The sequence below is a fragment of the Scyliorhinus canicula genome, chromosome 5, assembly GCF_902713615.1.
Source record: "Scyliorhinus canicula chromosome 5, sScyCan1.1, whole genome shotgun sequence".
Classification (NCBI taxonomy): Eukaryota; Metazoa; Chordata; class Chondrichthyes; order Carcharhiniformes; family Scyliorhinidae; genus Scyliorhinus; species Scyliorhinus canicula.
Window position 1 is genome coordinate 224,190,467 of NC_052150.1, and position 22,741 is coordinate 224,213,207.

The 22,741-nt window shown below is 49.0% G+C and overlaps 1 protein-coding gene across 1 annotated transcript in view; it reads right to left on the reverse strand.

Moving 5' to 3' along the window:
- The window catches only part of LOC119966620 (myosin-7-like), a 176,052-nt gene that overhangs the window by 21,743 nt on the left and 131,568 nt on the right, over window positions 1–22,741 (reverse strand). The window contains exons 31-36 of the mRNA XM_038798621.1: window positions 21,154–21,272; window positions 17,546–17,742; window positions 12,466–12,815; window positions 9,518–9,642; window positions 3,977–4,092; window positions 2,237–2,429 (exon numbers count right to left, since the gene is read on the reverse strand). Coding sequence (XP_038654549.1) covers window positions 2,237–2,429; window positions 3,977–4,092; window positions 9,518–9,642; window positions 12,466–12,815; window positions 17,546–17,742; window positions 21,154–21,272 — 1,100 coding nt within the window. The remainder of the gene's footprint in view (window positions 1–2,236; window positions 2,430–3,976; window positions 4,093–9,517; window positions 9,643–12,465; window positions 12,816–17,545; window positions 17,743–21,153; window positions 21,273–22,741) is intronic.

Here is a 22,741-nt window from a genome sequence, read left to right on the forward strand (position 1 = left end):
ACTGACCGATCAGTCCCACACATGATTGGTATATTGGACAGTGCAGAATGAGGCCATTCAGCCCATCAGGACTCATGCTCATGAGCTCCCTCCCACGACTCTCCACCTAACCTCAGGTGTGTCAAAAGCCACCAGAGGAGCAGAAATGGAACAGAGATCAAAGACTGAGAGACGCTGGACTCACAGTGAGTGTGAGGGACATGGAGTGAGTGTGAGGGGACACGGAGTGATTGTGAGGGGACACGGAGTGATTGTGAGGGGACACGGAGTGATTGTGAGGGGATATGGAGTGAGTGTGAGGGGACATGGAGTGATTGTGAGGGGACACGGAGTGAGAGTGAGGGGACACGGAGTGATTGTGAGGGGACAGAGTGAGTGTGAGGGGACACGGAGTGAGTGTGAGGGACACGGAGGGAGTGTGAGGGGACAGTGAGTGTGAGGGACACGGAGTGAGTGTGAGGGACACGGAGTGAGTATGAGGGGACAGTGAGTGTGAGGGACACGGAGTGAGTGTGAGGGACACGGAGTGATTGTGAGGGGACACGGAGTGATTGTGAGGGGATATGGAGTGAGTGTGAGGGGACATGGAGTGATTGTGAGGGGATACGGAGTGAGAGTGAGGGACACAGAATGTGCGTGAGGGACACGGAGTGAGAGTGAGGGGACACGGAGTGATTGTGAGGGGACAGAGTGAGTGTGAGGGGACACGGAGTGAGTGTGAGGGACACGGAGGGAGTGTGAGGGGACAGTGAGTGTGAGGGACACGGAGTGAGTGTGAGGGACACGGAGTGAGTATGAGGGGACAGTGAGTGTGAGGGACACGGAGTGAGTGTGAGGGGACAGTGAGTGTGAGGGACACGGAGTGAGTGTGAGGGACACGGAGTGAGTGTGAGGGGACAGAGTGAGTGTGAGGGGACAGAGTGAGTGTGAGGGGACAGAGTGAGTGTGAGGGGACACGGAGTGAGTGTGAGAGGACACGGAGTGAGTGTGAGAGGACAGAGAGTGTGAGGGGACAGAGTGAGTGTGAGGGGACAGAGTGAGTGTGAGGGGACGGAGTGAGTGTGAGGGGACGGAGTGAGTGTGAGGGGACGGAGTGAGTGTGAGGGGACGGGACGGAGTGAGTGTGAGGAGACGGAGTGAATGTGAGGGGACACGGAGTGAGTGTGAGGGGACACGGAGTGAGTGTGAGGGGACAGTGAGTGTGAGGGACACGGAGTGAGTGTGAGGGACACGGAGTGAGTGTGAGGGGACAGTGTGAGGGGACACGGAGTGAGTGTGAGGGGACACGGAGTGAGTGTGAGGGGACACGGAGTGAGTGTGAGGGGACAGAGAGTGTGAGGGGACAGAGTGAGTGTGAGGGGACAGAGTGAGTGTGAGGGGACGGAGTGAGTGTGAGGGGACAGAGAGTGTGAGGGGACAGAGTGAGTGTGAGGGGACAGAGTGAGTGTGAGGGACACGGAGTGAGTGTGAGGGGACGGAGTGAGTGTGAGGGGACGGGACGGAGTGAGTGTGAGGAGACGGAGTGAATGTGAGGGGACACGGAGTGAGTGTGAGGGGACAGAGTGAGCGTGAGGGGACACGGAGTGAGCGTGAGGGGACACGGAGTGAGCGTGAGGGGACAGAGTGAGCGTGAGGGGACACGGAGTGAGCATGAGGGACACGGAGGGAGTGTGAGGGGACAGTGAGTGTGAGGGACACGGAGTGAGCGTGAGGGGACAGAGTGAGCGTTAGGGGACACGGAGTGAGCGTGAGGGGACACGGAGTGAGCGTGAGGGGACACGGAGTGAGCGTGAGGGGACACAGTGAGTGTGAGGGACACGGAGGGAGTGTGAGGGGACAGTGAGTGTGAGGGACACGGAGAGTTTGAAGAATAGCTTTAACATAGAACATACAGTGCAGAAGGAGGCCATTCGGCCCATCGAGTCTGCACCTACCCACTTAAGCCCTCACTTCCACCCTATCCCCGTAACCCAATAACCTCTCCCAACCTTTGAGGACACTAAGGGCAATTTAGCATGACCAATCCACCTAACCTGCACGTCTTTGGACTGTGGGAGGAAACCGGAGCACCCGGAGGAAACCCATGCAGACACGGGGAGAACGTGCAGACTCCACGCAGACAGTGACCCAGCGGGGAATCGAACCTGGGACCCTGGCGCTGTGGAGCCACAGTGCTAACCACTGTGCTACTGTGCCGCCGCCACTTGTGCTCCCGTTAACAAGGAAGGAGACTCACTTTTGTTTTGGAGAGTAAGTTACGAACGGCTCTCTGAGCCTCACTGTGACGCCGAATCGCTTCACTCATTTGCTGCTCCATCTCGTTGAGGTCATTCTCCATTTTCTTCTGGATTCGGAGGGCTTCGTTTTTACTCTTTATTTCCGTCTCCAGGTCGGTTTGCAGGATGTCAATTGTGCGCTGCTGGCTCCGTCTGAAAGGGCAGCAGTGAATTTAACATGGGTGGAGGGGCACAGAGTGTGGGATTAGGTAGACACTGGATTCACATCCGGCTGGATTCTCCCAGTGGAGAGTGGAATATTGTGCTGTGTAAACCAGGCTCACACCCAGCCTCACGGGTTTCCTGATGTACAAATGTATAAATTAGGAGGAGGCTGGGCCATTGGGCCACTCAAGCCTGCTCCGCCATTCAATAATATCACAGCTGATTTGATCGTGGCCTCAAACTCACATTCCCACTGATAATTTTGACATCATAGAATCCCTAGAATCTTTCAAGGTGGCGCTGGAGCGGGTCGACTCTCTGCGAGCCCTCCCCAACAGATCCACTTTTTACTTAACTTATACTCATTCTAATTTTTTAAAAATTAATTCTAAAGCTCCCTATTATGTATTTTCTTGAATTTTGTTTAATTCCCCTTTTCTTCCCATGTACTGAATGATCTGTTGAGCTGCTCGCAGAAAAATAGTTTTCACTGTACCTCGGTACACGTGACAATAAACAAATCCAATCCAATACAGTGCAGAAGGAGGCCACTCGGCCCATCGAGTCTGCAGCGACCCTCTGAAAGAGCACCCTATCTAGTCCCACTCCCCCGCCCTGTCCCTCTAACTCCACCTAACCTGCACATCTTTGGACACTCGGGGGGGGGGGGGGGGGGGCAATTTATCACGGCCAATCCACCTAACCTGCACACATTTGTACTGTGGGAGGAAACCGAAGCACCCGGAGGAAACCCACGCAGACACGGGGAGAACGTGCAGACTCCGCACAGATAGTGACCCAAGGCCGGAACTGAACCCGGGTCCCTGGAGCAGTGAGGCAGCAGTGCTAACCACTGTGCCACTCTCTAGTTGGTGGAGAGTCTATCTACCTCAGCCTTAATAATACTCATTAACTCAGACTCCACCCTTCTCTGGGAAAAGATTCATGGCTCTCTGAAAAAAATGTGTTTACATCTCAGTCTTGAAATGGGAGGCCCCTTATTTTGAAACTGTGCCTGCTAGTTCTAGTGTTTCCCACACGGGGAAACATCCTCTCCTCACTCACCCTGTCAAGTCTCCTCAGGATGATACAGATTCCAATTGGATCACCTCTCAATCTTCTAAACTCCAATGGATACAGGCCCTGCCTGTCCAATCTTTCCTCATAAAATAACCACACCATCCCAGGCGTCAGTCGAGACCCTGCCCTGAACTGCTTCTCACACATTAATATCCTTTCTTAAATAAGATGCCGGATTGGCCGTTCCTGAGACTAAGTGTTGACGCCAGGGCAGGAGTCGTGGAGTTCCACGACAGCAAAACACCAGATGTCGAGGGGCATCACCGACGGCACGTGGAACACGACCGATTCAATGGAAAACGCTGTTGGATTAGCCGGGGTCGGGATTGGCATTTGAGGGGCTGACGAGCTGCAGCCGCGCATTAGCGCACTCCACCCCCCCCCCACCCCACACACAGGGTTAACCTCACCCCCCCCCCCCCGCACCAAGAGGTTAGCCGCCTCAGTGCTCTTACCTCAGCGTGACCATCTCTTCATCCTTCTCTTTCAGTTTTTTCTCACTCTCGCTCTGCAGCTGAGTCAGATCCTGCTGCAGGCGGCCGTTCTTGTTCTCTGCAGTCTTCATCTCACTCTAATTTGCAACAAAAGAGAAGGCGACCAGTTTCAGGCGTGGATGGGAAGATGCTGGTGAATATTGTGACCGAGAGCGGTCACAGAGAACGAATGAGACGAGGATGAAACAGGAGGCTCTGAACTACTGCAATTCTTTCCGGATTGTCAATGTAATTCACTTATTTACATTTTTGGAAGGAAATTGAGCTCCGTCACCAACGCCCCGTCATTCCTAATTCCCCTCTCCCGTCAAACCTCGCAACAGGAAGAAGCCATTCAGCCCTTCAAACCTGTTCCAGCATCCATTATGTCTAATCTGTATTCAAACTCCTGGGCTCTGTCAAATATCCAACAGTTCCTGTCTGGGATTCCGTAAAGTTTCCATGATTATTTGCATTGCTTGAATTATTTTTCAATATTTATGAAGTGTTAAATTAAAAACCGACAAACATACAACTTGTGGTTACCATGGTAATTTGAAACCCTTATTAGATTCACAAGGCTAAACATTCTGGCATCTGAAACAGCAGCTGGACCTCCCACTGTGAGAGAAGGCAAGATGCACAGCAGGAAGTCACCAAAGCTCCTTCGACAGCACCTTCCAAACCCTCAACCTCTACCACCCAGAACACGGGCAACAGATAACCGGGGCCGCTACCACCCAGACAACGGGCAGTATATAACCGGGTACGCTACCACCTGGAGGTTCCCCTCCAAGCCACTCACCATCCTGACTTATATCGTCGTTCCTTCACTGTCACTCGGCCAAAATCCTGTAACTCCCTCCCTAACAGCTGGATTAGCACAGTGGGCTAAACAGCTGGCTTGTAATGCAGAACAAGGCCAGCAGCACGGGTTCAATTCCCGTACCAGCCTCCCCGAACAGGCACCAGAATGTGGCAACTAGGGGCTTTTCACAGTAACTTCACTGAAGCCTACTCGTGACAATAAGCAATTATTATTATTATTATTAACAGCACGGTGGATGTACCTACACCTCAGGGACTGCAGTGGTTCAAGAAGGCAGCTCACCATCACCTTCTGAAGGGCAACTAGGGACGGGCAATAAATACTGACCTAACCAGCGACGCCCACATCCATAAAATGAAATGAAAATTTCTTATTGTCACGAGTAGGCCTCAATGAAGTTACTGTGAAAAGCCCCTAGTCACCACATTCCGGCGCCTGTTCGGGAAGGCTGGTACGGGAATTGAACCGTGCTGCTGGCCTGCCTTGGTCTGCTTTAAAAGCCAGCTCTTTAGCCCTGTGCTAAACCAGCCTCAGCCCTGTGCTAAACCAGCCCCATGAATAACAAATGTCATTAATGAGTGACTCCAGTTTGGAAACTTCAGTGATTGAGAGAACAGTGAATCAAATCAACACCCAGAGCTTCTCCAGCCCGGACCTCCCGCACTCTCCGCCCCACCACCTCACTGTCTGAAACGACCTGTCCTTCCCAGTCTCTGTCGATCTATCTGAAACTCAGACAACCCATAAATTATGTTAGTTTCGGAAATGTTGGTTTGTGAGCAGCATAGTAGCACAGTGGTTAGAACTGCTGCCTCACAACACCAGGGACCAGGCTCGATTCCGGCCTTGGGTGACTGTGTGGAGTTTGCACTTTCTCCCAATGTCTGCGTGGGCTCCGTAGGAAACTAGGAACATAAGGAGCAATTCTCCGCAAAGGCGGAGAGTCGTGAAGGCTGCCACGAAACCGGCCGTGTTTCACAGCAGCCTCCGCGCCCCCTCCCGGGACCCGATTCTGCTCCCTGGTCGGGGCTAGCATCGCGGCCCTGTGAACTCCGGCATCGCGGGCTTAACGAATGTCGCTAAGCCCGCGCGCCAAAGTTAGTGACGGCTGACGCATATGATGACGTCAGCCGCGCATGCGCGGACTGGACGACTCCAACCCGCACATGCGCGGATGACGTCATCCGCGCATATGCGTCAGACCCGTGCATGCGCGGTCCGTAATGCCCCTCAGCCGCCCCGCGGACTTATCCTGCGGGGCGGCGGAGGGAGAAATAGTGCGCGGGAATCGGACCCGCTGCCCGCGATCGGTGCCCACCGATCGCGGGCCCATGCCACCCGTGGTGCGGCCGTGCCAATCGGTGGCATGGTTGTGCAGAACGGCACTTTGCGGCCATTTTCACGAACTGGTATAGCAGGTGTATTAAAAATCGTGAAAACGGCCGTAAAGGCCAGGGGAGAATCGTTGCTCGCAGTAAAAAAACGGCGAGCAGCGATTCGTGTCGGGGGGTGGGCGTGGGGAGGGGGGGGAGAATAGCGGGAGGGCGTCGGACCAGCGTCGCCGTAAAAATTTGCGCCGCCCGCTATTCTCCGCCCCGTCGTGAGTGCGGAGAATCGCGCCCATAGGAATTAGGAGCAGAAGTGGGCAATTCGAGCCTGCTCCGCCATTCATTCAGATCATGGCTGATTTCTTCCAGGTCTCAAATCCACCTCCCTGCCTGTTCCCCATATCCTTTTAACCCCTTTTTGTATCAGCAATATATCAATCTCCTTGGAGCTATTTAATGATTCAGACTCCACCGCACTATGGGGCAGCGAGTTCCACAAATTCACCCCCCTCTGCGAGAAGTAGTTCTCATCTCAGTTTTAAATCTACCGCCTCTCAACGTATATCTGTGACCTCTCGTTCTAGATTGCCCCACAGGGGGAACATTTTGTCTACATTTACTTTATCAATCCCTTTTAATATTTTATGTACCTCGGTCAGATCCCCCCTCTTTCTTCTAAACTCCAGCGAGTACAAGCCCAAACTGTTTAAAGCAAAAAGTGCAGAGGATACTGGAAGTCTGCAGAGGGATTTGGATAGGTTAAGTGAATGGGCTAGGGTCTGGCAGATGGAATACAATGTTGACAAATGTGAGGTTATCCATTTTGGTAGGAATAACAGCAAAAGGGATTATTATTTAAATGATAAAATATTAAAACATGCTGCTGTGCAGAGATACCTGGGTGTGCTAGTGCATGAGTCGCAAAAAGTTGGTTTACAAGTGCAATAGGTGATTAAGAAAGCAAATGGAATTTTGTCCTTCATTGCTAGAGGGATGGAGTTTAAGACTAGGGAGGTTATGCTGCAATTGTATAAGGGGTTAGTGAGGCCACACCTGGAGTATTGCGTTCAGTTTTGGTCTCCTTACCCGAGAAAGGACGTACTGGCACTGGAGGGTGTGCAGAGGAGATTCACTAGGTTAATCCCAGAGCTGAAGGGGTTGGATTACGAGGAGAGATTGAGTAGACTGGGACTGTACTCGTTGGAATTTAGAAGGATGAGGGGGGATCTTATAGAAACATATAAAATTATGAAGGGAATAGATAGGATAGATGCGGGCAGGTTGTTTCCACTGGTGGGTGAAAGCAGAACTAGGGGGCATAGCCTCAAAATAAGGGGAAGTAGATTTAGGACTGAGTTTAGGAGGAACTTCTTCACCCAAAGGGTTGTGAATCTATGGAATTCCTTGCCAGTGAAGCAGTTGAGGCTCCTTCATTAAATATTTTAAGATAAAGATAGATAGTTTTTTGAAGAATAAAGGGATTAAGGGTTATGGTGTTCGGGCCGGAAAGTGGAGCTGAGTCCACAAAAGATCAGCCATGATCTCATTGAATGGCTGAGCAGGCTCGAGGGGCCAGATGGCCTACTCCTGCTCCTAGTTCTTATGTTCTTATGTTCTCATACGTCAACCCTTTCATCCCCAGAATCAATCTGATGAACCTCCTCTGAACTGCCTCCAATGCCACCACATCCTTCCTCAAATCTTCTGCACTGTAAATTCAATGGTTCTATAAAAGAAGGAGACCCAAACTGGACTCCATACTCCAGATGTGGTCTCACCATCACCCTATACAATTACAACAACACATCTCCACTTTTATACTCCAGTCCTTTTGCAATAAACACTAACATTCCATTTGCCTTTTTAATTACTTGCTGTATCTGCCATTCATGAACAAAGACACCGAGATCCCTCTGGATAAAAGGGATGCCGGAATCTGAAACCAAAAGAGAAAATGCTGGAAAATCTCAGCAGGTGTGGCAGCATCTGGAGGGAGAGAAAAGAGCTAACGTTTCGAGTCCACATGACCCTTCGTCAAACTTGACTCGAAACGTTAGCTCTTTTGTCTCCCTACAGATGTTGCTGGACCTGCTGAGATTTTCAAGCTCACACTGGTTTCCTCCCCCAGTCCAAAGATGTGCAGGTTAAGTGGATTGATCATGCTAAATTTCCCCTTAGTCTCCAAGGACTGAGCCTAGGGATGCTCGTTCAGAGGGTCGGAGGTTTATAGCAAGGTCATCGGAGAGATTGCAGCTTTGTTGTGTTCTCTGAAACAAGGCGCACAGGGATTTTACTGGAAGATGACATTTTGCACATTCATATACTTGGTTAGCCTCATCTTGATGAAGTGTCTCTCAGACCACCTCCCATAAATACAGGACACAAGCAGCAGGTGTAAGATACCAACGGGTGATAAACACAACATGAGGTCTGTATCACCACTGGGTAATGCTTTTGGTATTGTTATTGCTTGACAAGATATTGGGCAGTAATGCTCTGAATTGTGGTGCAGGATTGGTCAATGAAGTTGAACGGTGACAGTGGCTCCCATGAAAATTCCTGTTGCAAAAATCCAACAGGTTATCAGAGGAGCCAAGGGCACCCACATCCTCCAGGGTTCTTTTTTTTTTAAAATTTAGATTAGCCAATTATTTTTTCCAATTAAGGGGCAATTTAGCGTGGCCAATCCGCCTACTCTGCACATTTTTGGGTTGTGGGGGCGAAACCCACACAGACACGGGGAGAACGTGCAAACTCCACACGGACAGTGACCCAGAGCCGGGATCGAACCTGGGTCCTCAGCGCCGTGAGGCGGTTGTGCTAACCACTAGGCCACCCTCCAGGGTTCTTTCCACCTCGATCCCTGAAGTCTCAGAGTAACAGGGCGGGATTCTCCGGCCGCATCCGCCCAAGGTCAATGGAGTTCTCCACTGTCCGCGTCTCCGCCATAGCGTCGTTGCGGTGGGTGGGGCGGCCGGTACGTCGCATGTGTCTGCCTTGCTCATTCACAGCAACATCTGCTTTGAGCAGCGAACCTGGTAAGCGTTGGGCGGCACGGTAACATAGTGGTTAATGCTGTTGCTTCACAGCACCAGCGTCGCAGGTTCGATTCCCGGCTTGAGTCACTGTCTGTGCAGAGTCTCCACGTTCTCCCCGTGTCTGCGTGGGTTTCCTGCGAGCGCTCCGGTTTCCTCCCACAAGCCCCGAAAGACGTGCGTTAGGTGAATTGGACATTCTGAATTCTCCCTCCGTGTACCTGAACAGGCGCCGGAATGTGGCGACTAGGGGATTTTCACAGTAACCTCCTTGCAGTGTTGATGTAAGCCTACTTGTAACACTAATAAAGATTATTATTAAATAAAATACCTGAAGGTCTTCCATTGAGGCCTCCAGCTGAGTCAGTTCCTCTTGAAGTCGTTTTCTAATCTTGTCTGTTTCGTGACTGTTTTGAGCGGCTTCATTCAGCTGATCTGTTAAGGAAACGATGTCCTCTATTTTGAAAGAGAGAATGCGGAATAAGCAAACACAAAGTTTTAACAGCAAAAAATGTCAGGAAATCACAGTGATATGAAAAATCAAGGAAATCTTTTTTAAACTCCGTTCATGGGGTGAGGGCATCACTGGGCCAGCATTTGTTGCCCATCCCTAATTGCCCTTGAACTCCGTGGTTTGCTCGGCCATTTCAGAGGGAAGTTAAGAGTCAACGACGTCGCTGTGGGTTTGGAGTCACATGTGGACCAGATCGGATATGGATGGCAGATTTCCTTCCCAAAAGAACATTAGTGAACCAATGGTGCAATGGTTTCATGGTCATCTTTAGCCGTCTAATTGCAGATTTTTATTGAATCCAAATCCCAGCATCCGCCATGGTGGGATTTGAATACGGTTCTCCAGAGGATTTCTCTGGATTACTGTTACAGCAACAATATCGCTACGTCACTGCCTCCCTTCTAATTGGGAATATGATCTGCTGGTTGTATTTTTTTTAAAAAACTATTTATAAATGGAAACTGTGTAAAGGTAGAGGCGGTTTGGCTTGGTTTATGAAACTAGTGCTTTTGGTATGTTGATAAGCCTCGCAATACTGTAAACAGATGTTTAACGAAGGCAAGTTAGGCAACGCGGAGAATAGAATGTCAGCACAGAGCTAAATCGTTGGCTTTGAAAGCAGACCAAGGCAGGCCAGCAGCGCGGGTTCAATTCCCGTACCAGCCTCCCCGAACAGGTGCCGGAATGTGGCGACTAGGGGCTTTTCACAGTAACTTCATTTGAAGCTTACTTGTGACAGTAAGTGATTTTCATATTCATTCATTTTATTTTATGTCAAGGGGTTTTGAGTAAGGGGATAGAAGCTCAAAGGCGGAGATGAAGTGTGAACTGTACAATTACGTTCTAAAACGCGGACTCACGGAATGCAGGTAATTAAGAGTGACTTTTGAGGAGGTTAGTCCAGATAAAGAAAGATCAAAAGGGGACACGGTATATCAGCAGCAATTTCAACCAATGCACGTAAGCTATTTTGAGAAAAACGTATAGAAAATCCCAGCAAGTGGTATCCGTAGAAATGACATTTGAATAACCAGTTGTTCTGCCCTACGTCAGAAGCAACCCTGAGAAAAATACAAGTGCCTGGTGTGGTAACTATTGCTGGATTTTGCCTATAATTTGTAAAACCCTCATAGATATTCTTTGGGGAGGATTAGCTCTGAAATTAGGCAGATACAGGTACAGATTTAGTGATACTAGGTACAGCCATTGACTTAGCTAAGTGTATTTATACTTGACATTCTTGTGTGTTTCATTGTTTAATAAACATCTATTTTGTTTAACATCATCATAAAGATGTCTGGGACTTCCTTCCCTGGGGCTCACATCATTCCTCACATTATCCCAACTTGCAAAGATAAAGTTGAGAGCAGGTGTTTCAAGTTTCCCTTCTAAGATTTGGAATATCCTAACATTTCTCATCAACTGTGCTCTGAACACAAAGGACAAATTCATAGAACCTTACAATGCAGGAGGAGACCATTCAGCCCTCAAGCCTGCACCAGCTCTTTGAAAGAGTTAATCAATTATTAAGAACATTTTATTGTCACAGGTATGAAGTTACTGTGAAAAGCCCTAGTCGCCACATTCCGGCGTCTGCTCGGGTACACAGAGGGAGAATTCAGAATTCTCAGCCGGTACGAGAATTGAACCCATGCTGCTCACCTTGTTCTGCATCACAAACCAGCTGTTTAGCCCACTGAGCTAGATTCCCACTCCCCTGCTGTTTCCTTCTAACCCTGGAAAGCACGGTAGCTCAGTAGGTAACACTGTTGCTTCACAGCTCCAGGGTCCCAGGTTCAATTCCCGCTTTGGTCACTGTGCGCAGTCTGCATGATTTCCTCCGGGTGCTCCGGTTTCCTCCCACAAGTCGTGAAAGACGTGCTTTTAGGTGAATTGGACATTCTGAATTCTCCCTCTGTGTACCCAAACAGGCGCCAGAGTGTGCGACTAGGGGCTTTTAACAGTAACTTCATTGCAATGTTAATGTAAGCCTACTTGTGACACTAATAAAGATTATTTTTAAAAAAATGTTTCCTCCTCAAGTATTTATCCAATTTCTCTTTGAAACTTCCTGTTGAATCTGCCTCCACCCCGCTTTCAGGCAGCCAGCGCCTTCCAGATCTCAACAAACATGACGAGAGATTCTCGCCTCTCTTTGAAGGACAGACTGAGAGACAACTGTGATCTGTTCAGAAAGGAAGAGTATCCTGAGCTAGGGGGCATGGGCTTCGAATAGGAGCTGGGCCACCCAGGCGTGATGTCGGGAAGGACTGGAGGGGAGGGAGCTGAATCATCTCCTCATGTTCCTCCCTCCCCAGATGGAAGGTCTCATTCAACGATCAATCCACGCTGTCTCCTTTTACAAATAGCTGGGGTTTTTGACAATACCCCTGTTTTCATCGAATCCCAACAGTGTAGATGGAGGCCATTTGGCCCATCATGTATGCACCGACTCCCTGGAAGAGCACGCTACGTAGGTCCACTCCCCCCGATCTCCATAACCCACCATGCATGGCCCTGGACACTAAGGGGCAATTTATCACGCCCAATCCACCTAACCTGCTCATCTTTGGACTGTGGGAGGAAACCAGAGCATCCGGAGGAAACCCACGCACACACGGGGAGAAAGTGCAGACTCCACACAGACTGTCACCCGAGGCTGGAATTGAACCCGGGTCCCTGACGCTGTGAGGCAGCAGTGCTAACCACTGTGCCACGGTCCAATTCTGGCCTCCGCTGTCAAGTGATGTGTGGCTGCCTCTTACCCAGCAGATGTTTGTTCTCCTTTTTCAGTCCCTCATTCAAATCCACTGACTCATCAAAGGCGTTTTGGATTTTCAGCAGCTGTGTGCTTATCGCCCGCGTCTCTCTCTGCGTCATTTCCAGCTCTTCCTGTGACTGCTCCAGTTTTACTCTCCACTCGTTTAGGATCTTGTCGAAGTTCTGCTGCTTCCTTTCGAGGATAACCGAGGCAGCGTGTGACCTCTCGACTTCAGCGTTCAGGTCCTGCACCTCGGCCTGAAGCCGGTTCTTCACTTTCTCCACCGAGGCGCACTTGCTGCTCACTGCCTCCGCCTTCTCCTCTGCCTCTTGAAGTTGGGCCGCCAGCTTCTTCCTGAGGGGAGGGGGAACACAAACAACATGAAAGGGACCGTTCCCAGAGAAAAATGGACACCGTCCACTCCTGGTCTGCGCTGGGCGACGCTTGCTTAGCTCAGCACTGACTGCTGATGCTGTGTTGTCCTGCTGTGGGCCATTGGAATAACAGGGTTCAAGCCCACTCCAGAGATTTGAACATATAATCCAGACAAACACTCCCAGTGCAGTACTGAGGGCTTGCTGCACTACCCCAAAGTGCCACCTACTGAATCAGACATTAAACCAAGGCCTCATTTGCCCTTTCCAGTGGATGTCAGGATCCCATGGCACTATAATGAATTTTAATGTGGGAAATCTGAACGGGTTCACTTTGGCAAGGATGAATGGAAAAGCAGCAAATGATTTAAATGCAGATAGATTGCAGAATTCTGAGGTACAGAGGAATCTGGGTATCCTGGTACATGAGTCATGTACATGAGGGTGCGGCATGAGATTAGAGAGGCAAATTAAGTGTTGGTGTTTATTGCAAGGGGTGTGGAATATAAAAGTAGGGGTGTCTTGCTACTGTTGTATGGTAAGAAGTCTTACAACACCAGGTTAAAGTCCAACATGTTTGTTTCAAACAATAGCTTTCGGAGCACTGCTCCTTCCTCCTAGCTCTGAAAGCTATTGTTTGAAACAAACATGTTGGACTTTAAACTTGTGTTGTAAGACTTCTTACTGTGCTCACCCCAGTCCAACGCCGGCATCTCCACATCACTGTTGTATGGACCATTGGTTAGACCACATCTGGAGTACCGTGTACAGTTTTGATCACCTTATTTAAGAAAAGATCTAAATGCATTGTGTCATTTGAGAGTACCTTTAAGAAATGTCCCTTTAAGAAATGCCCCTTTAAGAAATGGGTGTTTATCGGTGATGTCAGAGTGTGGGTGGAGCTGGGCTGTCTGTCAGCTTTTTACTTTTGTTTTAGGCTGTTTGCTGCAGGGTGTGTTTTAGTTTTGTTTTCAGAGCTGGATAGCTGCAGTCACAGCCAGAAGGTGTATTAGTCTCTCTCTCTCTGTAATCTAGACTGTAAATCGATCCTTTGGTGATTTAAAACCAATAACTGCTCTCAGTAGTGACTTTAACCTGACGTGCTTCTGTTAAAAGTTCTTTTTTAAGTCTTATGGATGTTAAAAGGACAGCTTAAGGATTACTTAGTGTTGTATTTAATGCGCTTTAATTTTGCACAATAATCTCTTATGAGGGACTTTGTCAAAGCCATCTGAAAGTCCAAATATACCACATCGACTGGTTCACCCTTGTCGATTGGACTGGTTATATCTTCAAAGAATTCCAACAGGTTTGTCAAGCATGATTTTCCCTTCATAAATCCATGCTGACTCTAACTGATCCTGCCACTGCTTTCTAGATGTTCCGCTATAAAGTCCTTGATAATGGATTCAAGCATTTTCCCCACTACCGATGTTAAGCTTACTGGCCTATAATTCCCTGCTTTCTCTCTACCTCCCTTTTTGAATATCGGAGTGACGTGAGCTACCCTCCAATCTGCAGGGACATTTCCAGAGTCTATAGAATCCTGGAAGATGACCACCAATGCATCCACTATTTCCAGAGCCATGTCCTTAAGCAGTCTGGGACACAGATTCTCAGGCCATGGGGATTTATCCACCTTCAATCCCATCAATCTTCCCAGCACCATTTCTCTACTAATATTGATCTTCCTTAGTTCTTCCCTCTCACTAAACCTTTCATTCTCCAGCATATGTTGTGTGCATGCATGTTTGTATGTGTGCTTGTGTGTTTGTATGTACATATGTTTGGATGTATAGCTGTGTCCACAGGTTTGCATGTACATCTGTACATAGGTTTGTATGTATTTAGGGGCTGTTTTAGCACAGTGGGCTAAACAGCTGGCTTGTAATGCAGAACAAGGCCAGCAGCACGGGTTCAATTCCCGCACCGGCCTCCCCGAACAGGCGCCGGAATGTGGTGACTCGGGGCTTTTCACAGTAACTTCATTGAAGCCTACTTGTGACAATAAGCCATTATTATTATTTATGGCTGTGTACACATGTTTGCATGTACATCTATACATATGATTGTATTTATTTATGGCTGTGCACGCATGTACATCTGTACATATGTTGGTATGTGTACCACAGTTCTAATATCCAAAATCTGGCAACCTTGGGATCAAGGCCATGTGGATTTCGAATTTTCCCCGGCAGTTAGTGGTGAGTACTTTCTTCACATCTGAGTGGTTTAATAGCCCGTTCAGTGGGCGGTTAAGAGTTAACTATATAACTACATCGGCAGTGACTAGGCCACGTTAACATCTCTACTCCTCAAGGACATCAGTGAACCAAATCAGGTTTTCGGACAATTCAGTTATCCGTAGGAAGAGTTCATTAGGCACATTGAGCCCATGTCCACTCATCAGACGATGGTCACAATTACAGAGATTACTTCTTAAAATTCCAGATTTAGTTAATTAACTGAGGCGAAATTTCCCAACTGTCTTGATTCGCTCAGAATTCCTGTCCCAGATCAGTAACCAGACACCTCATTTTTTATTTGTTTATGGGATATGGGTGTTGTTGGCCGGGCCTGCATTTGTTGCCCATCCCTGAGGGCATTTAAGAGTCCACCACATTGCTGTGGGTCTGGAGTCACATAATAATAATCGCTTATTGTCACGAGTAGGCTTCAATGAAGTTACTGTGAAAAGCCCCTAGTCAACACATTCCGGCACCTGTTCGGGGAGGCTGGTACGGGAATTGAACCCGCTCTGCTGGCCTGCCTTGGTCTGCTTTCAAAGCCAACGATTTAGCTCTGTGCTGACATTCTATTCTCCGTGTTGCCTAACTTGCCTTCGTGTTGGCGGAAGAAATTGCTACATGTGTCAGGATTGGTATAATAAAGATGTCTCAAAGTATTGTAAGAGCACAGGTCAAGGGAAAACCAGCAGGCAAGGGGTTAAACATATATCTAAGGTAAACCAGCAAGCAAGGGGTTAAAGTCACCCACATTGGAAATAAGTTAATCATCTCACAGAGCATTTGAATATGAAAAGGGAAACACAGGAGGCCCCAGTAAGTCGAAGGGATCCATTGTCCAACACATTCGCACCTCTTCCTGAAGTTAAATATGTTAAGCACAAACCCATGAGATTGTAAGGAAACATTGTATTCTTAATCGTTTCCCCATTACGGGGACCAGAAAATATGCAAACTGATCACTTTGTATTGTTCCGAATGATTCAGTGCCATTCTGTAATTCTGACTATGATTAGAGCTGACTTTTGCGAGCTACAGGATGGTCACAGGGTCTGTCTCTCCTGTGTGCACACAGCTTTTCCGAATTAAACAAAGTTTTACCTACACCACACGGTCGAGAACAGACTTTGAGGTTTTTCTTCCCTCCAACAGCGGCCACTCAGCCCGTCCGGGCCCAGACAATCGCTGGGGGGGGGGGGGGGGGGGGGGGGGGTGTGCAGCAGCGATCCCGCGGAACCTGAGAATCGGCGGCGGAGCATAGATAAGCCGGCGTCGGGGCCCGATTCTCGCTACTCCCTGGGGATAGGGGCTGGTTTAGCACACTGGGCCCAAGCAGGCCAGCAGCACGGGTTCAATTCCCGTACCAGCCTCCCTGAACAGGTGCCGGAATGTGGCGACTAGGGGCTTTTCACAGTAACTTCATTGAAGCCTACTCGTGACAATAAGCGATTTTCATTTTCATTTTTCATTTCGGATTCTCTGACCTGGCACGGGGTGGGAGAATCCCGGCCACTATTCACGACGCCCTATGCTGCTCTTGCTCATGTATTTGCTTTGCTTGGCCCTTGTTCCGCACTGTAACCAATTACTGTTTGTCGATGTACCATTTGTCAATGTTCTCTGTTGATTATTCTTTTTGTCTACTGTGTACGTACAGTGAACTTGCTCTTGGCCACAGAAAAATGCTTTTCACTGTACTTTGGTACATGTGACAATCAATCAATCAATCAAAAAGCTCAGTGTGTTAGCCACATTGCCTTTACAGTCCAGCAGGACAGGCTTCCACACAAGAGGTTGAATTTTACACCAGTGGTCAGGTCCCCTTGAGCCCACCCCTCTCCCCTCCACCCCAGCTAAAGATCAAAGACAAACATCAACCCCCCACCCCTCACTCACTAATGTATCGTCACCCTCAGAAGGGAGATGGTGGGGTAGCGGTAATGTCAGCGAATTAGTCATTCAGGGGCCCCAAACTCTGGGGGCATGGGTTCAAATCCCATCACGGCAGCTGATAGCATTTAAGTTCCGTTAATAAAATCTGAAACCTAAAGTTAGTCTCAGCAACGATGATCATGAAACTATCGTCGATTGTTGTAAAACCCTATCTGGTTCACTAATGTCCTTGAGAGAAGGAAACCTGCCGTCCTTACTCGGTCTGGCCTACAGATGTCTCCAGACCCACGGCGATGATAACTGCCCAGCATGACACAGTTCATTAGAGATGGGCAACAAATGTTGGTCTTTTGAGCAAATAAAATAATTTTAAAATTTTTCAAGAGCAAAATGAAGCTCGAAATGTGAAATGAAAGCAGAGAATACTAGAAATATTCCACAAGTACCTGTGGAGGGAGAAGAGAAAGTTAACCTTTCACTTCCCTGATCTCACCGGTCTGATGAAAGGTCACCGACCGGTAACTCTGTTTCTCTCTCTCCACAGACGCTGCCTTAACTTCAGAAATCATACCTGGCTTCCTCCAATTCGCCCAGCTTCTGAACACCCTCTGTCTCATATTTTGTTTTCCACAGTAAGGCGTCCGCGTTGGCTTTGCAGGCGGACTTCTGAAGGTTGGACCTTTCGTCTTGTTCTTCCTCGAGCTGCTCCCGGAGGACGTCGCAGTCATTGCGTGAATCCTGCAGGCGCTGAGATAGTCCCATTCTCAGCTGTGGACAGAGGGCCAAGCATGATCAAACACAACGACAAGCTGCATTGACGCCGCGATGCAGAAAAGGTTAGGGGGCAGGTTTAGCTCAGTGGGCTGGACAGCTGGCTCGTGATGCAGAGCGAGGCGAACAGCGCAGGTTCAATTCCCGTACCGGCTGAGGTTATTAATGAAGGCCCCGCCTTCTCAACCCTCCCCCTCGCCTGAGGTGTGGTGACCCTCAGGTTAAATCACCACCAGTCAGCTCTTCCCCCCCCCCCTCAAAGGGGAAAGCAGCCTATGGTCATCTGGGATTATGGTGGCTTTCCTTACAGTAAAAATTAACATTGAGCTAAAGGAGGTGTTAAAATGGGTGAAGAATTTGCATTGACATATAAAATAATGAAGGGATCGGGTAACCTAGGTTCACCCTATAGAGATTGATTTAAACAGCTACAACAACGACGTGCACATATAGTGCTTTAAACACAGTAAAATGTCCCAAGGGATTTCACAGGAGGGAAGACAAACAGAATTCAACACATTTGGTCTGTATTATCTATTTTTTGATTAAGCTTTTGGTCACAAGTTAAAAGGCGGGTGGGGGGGGGGGGGGATAGACAAGCGGCAAAATGTAGGGAGGGAACCTGGAATTATGGGTCTCAGCTTCTGAAGGTACCTCCGCCAATGGTGGGGGTGAAGTAAGTGGGAGGAAAGCAAGAGGCTGGAATTAGAGGAGTGTAGATATCTTCGGAGAGTTTTAGGGTTGGGGGAGGTGACAAAGTCAGGGATGATCAAGGAGAGGAATCTAACCACAGATGGGAGTACTTTGGGCGGAATTCTCCACAGGAGGCCGAATTCGTGAAGGCCGTCGTGAACTCGGCCGAGGTTCACGACGGCCTCGGAGCCCGCTCCCCGCACCTAATTCACCCCCACCCGGGGGGCTAGGAGCGGGCCTCCGTCTTTCTCGGCAGCGACCTCGTCACGCCGAGAATGTGAACTCATCAGCGCATGCGCGGGTTGCTGGTTCCAACCCACGCATGCGCGGATGACTTCATCGCACAGAAGCGCCAACCGCGCATGCGCGGTGCCATCTTTCTCCTCAGCCGCCCGGGAAGACGTGGTGGCTTGATCTTGCCGGGCGGCAGAGGGGAAAGAGTGCGTCTGTTTTGGATGCTGGCCCGACGATCGGTGGGCACCGATCGCGGGCCTGTCCCCTCCCGAGCACAGTCGTGGTGCTCCCGTGCCAATCGGGCCCCTAGGTGCCCCAAATGGGCATCTGGCGCCCGTTTCATGAATGCAGCGACCAGGTGTGGTTGCTGCCGTGGTGAAACAGGCGTGAAGGGCCGGTCACTCAGCCCATCGGGCTCGGAGAATCACCGCTCGCCGTGAATAACGGCGGGGTGGGTGAGAGAGAATCGCTGGGGGCGCCAGGGGGGCATGAAAAATGTCAGGAGGCCCTCCCACGATTCTCCCATGCCACATGGGGAGCAGAGAATTCCGCCCTTTATATTTGAGGTGTTGATGGACTGGGAACCAGCGTCGGTCCGTGGACGCTGGGGGCTATGGGCGAGTGGGGCTTGGTGCGAGTTAGGATTTGGACATCAGAGTTTTGGATGAGCTGTGGTTTATGGAGAGTAAGAGTTGGACAGCCAGTTAGGTACAGTCCAAATATGCACAGGTTGGGTGAATTGACCACATTAAATTGTCCCTTACTGTCTGGGGAGGTGCAGGTTAGGTTTCACTGTTATGTGGATAGAACAGGGTGCCCCACAGTGACCAAAGGTTAGTTGAGGTTACGGGGGTAGGGCGGAGGAGTGGGCCCGGTATGGTGCTCTTTCAGAGGGTCGGTGCAGACTCAATGGACCGAATGGCCTCCTTCTGCACTGTCGGGATTCTATGATTCTATTCTATGATCTTCAATGAAAATATATCACGTCTGGAGGTAATTGATGCACGAATGTGGGGATCAGCAGCAGCTGGGGTCAGGCAGAGGAATTTCAAATGTTTCTGTCTCCCACTGAATTTTCAGCAATGTAACTTTGATAAAAACAATCACTAATGCCAGGTCCATACATGCAAAGAATCTCCGGACCCCCAGTGAGTATGGTTTTGACGGCTGCATCATGGTTCTGTGGTAAACCACGTTATTGCATGATATTGCATGAGATGTATTGTACTGTATTGTACATACCTGGGCTTGTCCAGGCTGGCTCCGCCTGTGGCTCCTCCCCTCGGGACTTCTGTATAAAAGTGGCAAGTCTCTGCCTCCGGACCCAGTTCGGGTCCAGAGGCAGGAGGCTTGCTGTTTAGTGTATTAAAGCCTCAGTTACGTTCATCACTCGTCGTGTGTTATTGATGGTGTATCAATTTAATACACTAAACTTCGAAAGATGAACTCATCGCTCAAGCCTGATTGCCTGGAACTGGACCCACAAGCAGCCGACGCTACGGAGACTTTTGAACACTGGCTAAGCTGCTTCGAGGCCTACCTCGTGTCCTTCAACGAAGACCTCTGAACGTGACTGAGGCTTTCATACACTAAACAGCAAGCCTCCTGCCTCTAGACCCAAACTGGGTCCGGAGGCAGAGACTTGCCACTTTTATACAGAAGCCCCGAGGGGAGGAGCCACAGGCGGAGCCAGCCTGGACAAGCCCAGGCATGTACAATACAGTACAATACATCTCATGCAATATCATGCAATAACGTGGTTTACCACGGGTTCCTGCAGAAAATTCACACTCAGACTTCAGCAGATTTTTAAAAAAATAATTTACAGGACATGGGCGTCACTGGTTATCCCAGCATTTATTGCCCATAACGTTAACGTTTCGAGTCCCTGCTCTTCTTCGTTGACACTCGCATTCGGGTCACAGACTCATTGCGGGACAGATTTGAAGGGCCGAATGATCTCCTTCTGTGCCGTAATGAGTGTGTGACTCGAATGCGAGTATCAAAGATGGAGAGTAGCTAAAGCAAAGAGATCAAGAGGTTTGTAAAATCAATGTCTGTAAGATGGATTTGTATCAGCAGGGTTTAATTCACACCAATCATGTAATCATGTGCCCACTCAGCTGTTGATATGTTTAGATGCTATGAATCTGTGGAGAATGTTCTTTGAGCACTAGCACCACAGGGACTGCAGCGGATCCAGGCGGCAGCGTACCACCACCTTCTGAGGGGCAGTTGGGGATGAACAAGAAGCTTGGCCTTCCCTGCGGTGTCCACATCTGGGAAATGGTTGAAACAGAAAACTTCCAGCTCTGAAGCAGAGCCACAGGGACTCGAAAACGTTAACTCTTGTTTCTCGCTGCACGGATGTTGCTAGACCCGTCGCGTTTTATCCAGCATTTCCTGCTGTTTTTATTGGAAATTTTGGCTCAGGGTGGCTCGTGAGGCAGGCCTCAGGACGGCTGGCACGGAGACACGGACCTTCGATTCCTCATCCAGCCGGTTCTTCAGGTCTTCTATCTGTTGGTTCAAGGCCACTTTCATCCGTGTGAACTGTGTGATCAGCGTGTCCCGTTCTTCTAACTGCTGCGTCAGGTCTCCTGAAACCAGACATGTCCAAACAATTGATCACACTGAAAACCCAAATATGTCACAGCGGGAAGTGACAATAAAATCAAAGGGTTCCCTTTTCCTTCAGTCTCACAAAGGTTTCTCTCCCCCAGAAATACAATTCAAGTAACTTCAGTTTTGTTGTTCTTACTTTTCATCTTGGTATTCAAGCTGTCCAGACCTGATGAACATTTTTCACTGCGGAAAACGAGAATATTCCCCTTTAAATCTGAAAATTGGACTCCGATCTTACCAGCAGCGAAGTTTAGGAAGCTAGGGACAGAGGAACAGGAGTGGCCTATTGAGCTCCCTGAACCTATCCCGCCATTTCATGGGATCATGGCTGATCGGTGGTCTAACTCAATATACCCGCCGTTGGCCCTTATCCCTTAATGTAGTTGCTTAACAAAATTCTTCCTCATTCCCGAATGTGGGAATGAGTTTACTCTCTTCGAGGCTCAATGGGCATGATTCTCCGTCCGAGAGACTATGTTCTCCTGCCAGAGCGCAGATTAGGAAGCGATTCCCAATCTCTTGCCATGCCTGGCGACAATCCCTTTTCCTCAGTAATGTGGGAATCTCCGGCCTCACCAGGAGCTCCGTAACTGGCAGCGCGAGGCCGAGAATCTCACCCAATGTCTGGTACTGATAGTACGAGGACCGAGGGGAGCCACAGATTTAAGATTGTCGACAACAGATGCAGGAGGAACGTGAAGTAGATTTTTCTGGCAGGATGAATATGCCCCATCTGTATTGGATGTCTGTCGTGTATCTGTCATCCTGTCTGTCGTGTATCTATCATCCTGCCTGTCATGTATCTATCATCCTGTCTGTCATGTATCTATCAACCTGTCTGTCGTGTATCTACCATCCTGTCTGTCGTGTATCTGTCATCCTGTCTGTCATGTATCTATCATCCTGTCTGTCGTGTATCTACCATCCTGTCTGTCGTGTATCTATCATCCTGTCTGTCGTGTATCTATCATCCTGTCTGTTGTGTATCTACCATCCTGTCTGTCATGTATCTATCATCCTGTCTGTCATGTATCTATCATCCTGTCTGTCGTGTATCTACCATCCTGTCTGTCGTGTATCTATCATCCTGTCTGTCGTGTATCTATCATCCTGTCTGTCGTGTATCTACCATCCTGTCTGTCGTGTATCTATCATCCTGTCTGTCGTGTATCTACCATCCTGTCTGTCGTGTATCTATCATCCTGTCTGTCGTGTATCTATCATCCTGTCTGTCGTGTATCTACCATCCTGTCTGTCATGTATCTGTCATCCTGTCTGTCGTGTATCTACCATCCTGTCTGTCTTGTATCTATCATCCTGTCTGTCGTGTATCTATCATCCTGTCGTGTATCTATCATCCTGTCTGTCGTGTATCTATCATCCTGTCTGTCGTGTATCTGCCATCCTGTCTGTCGTGAATCTATCATCCTGTCGTGTATCTATC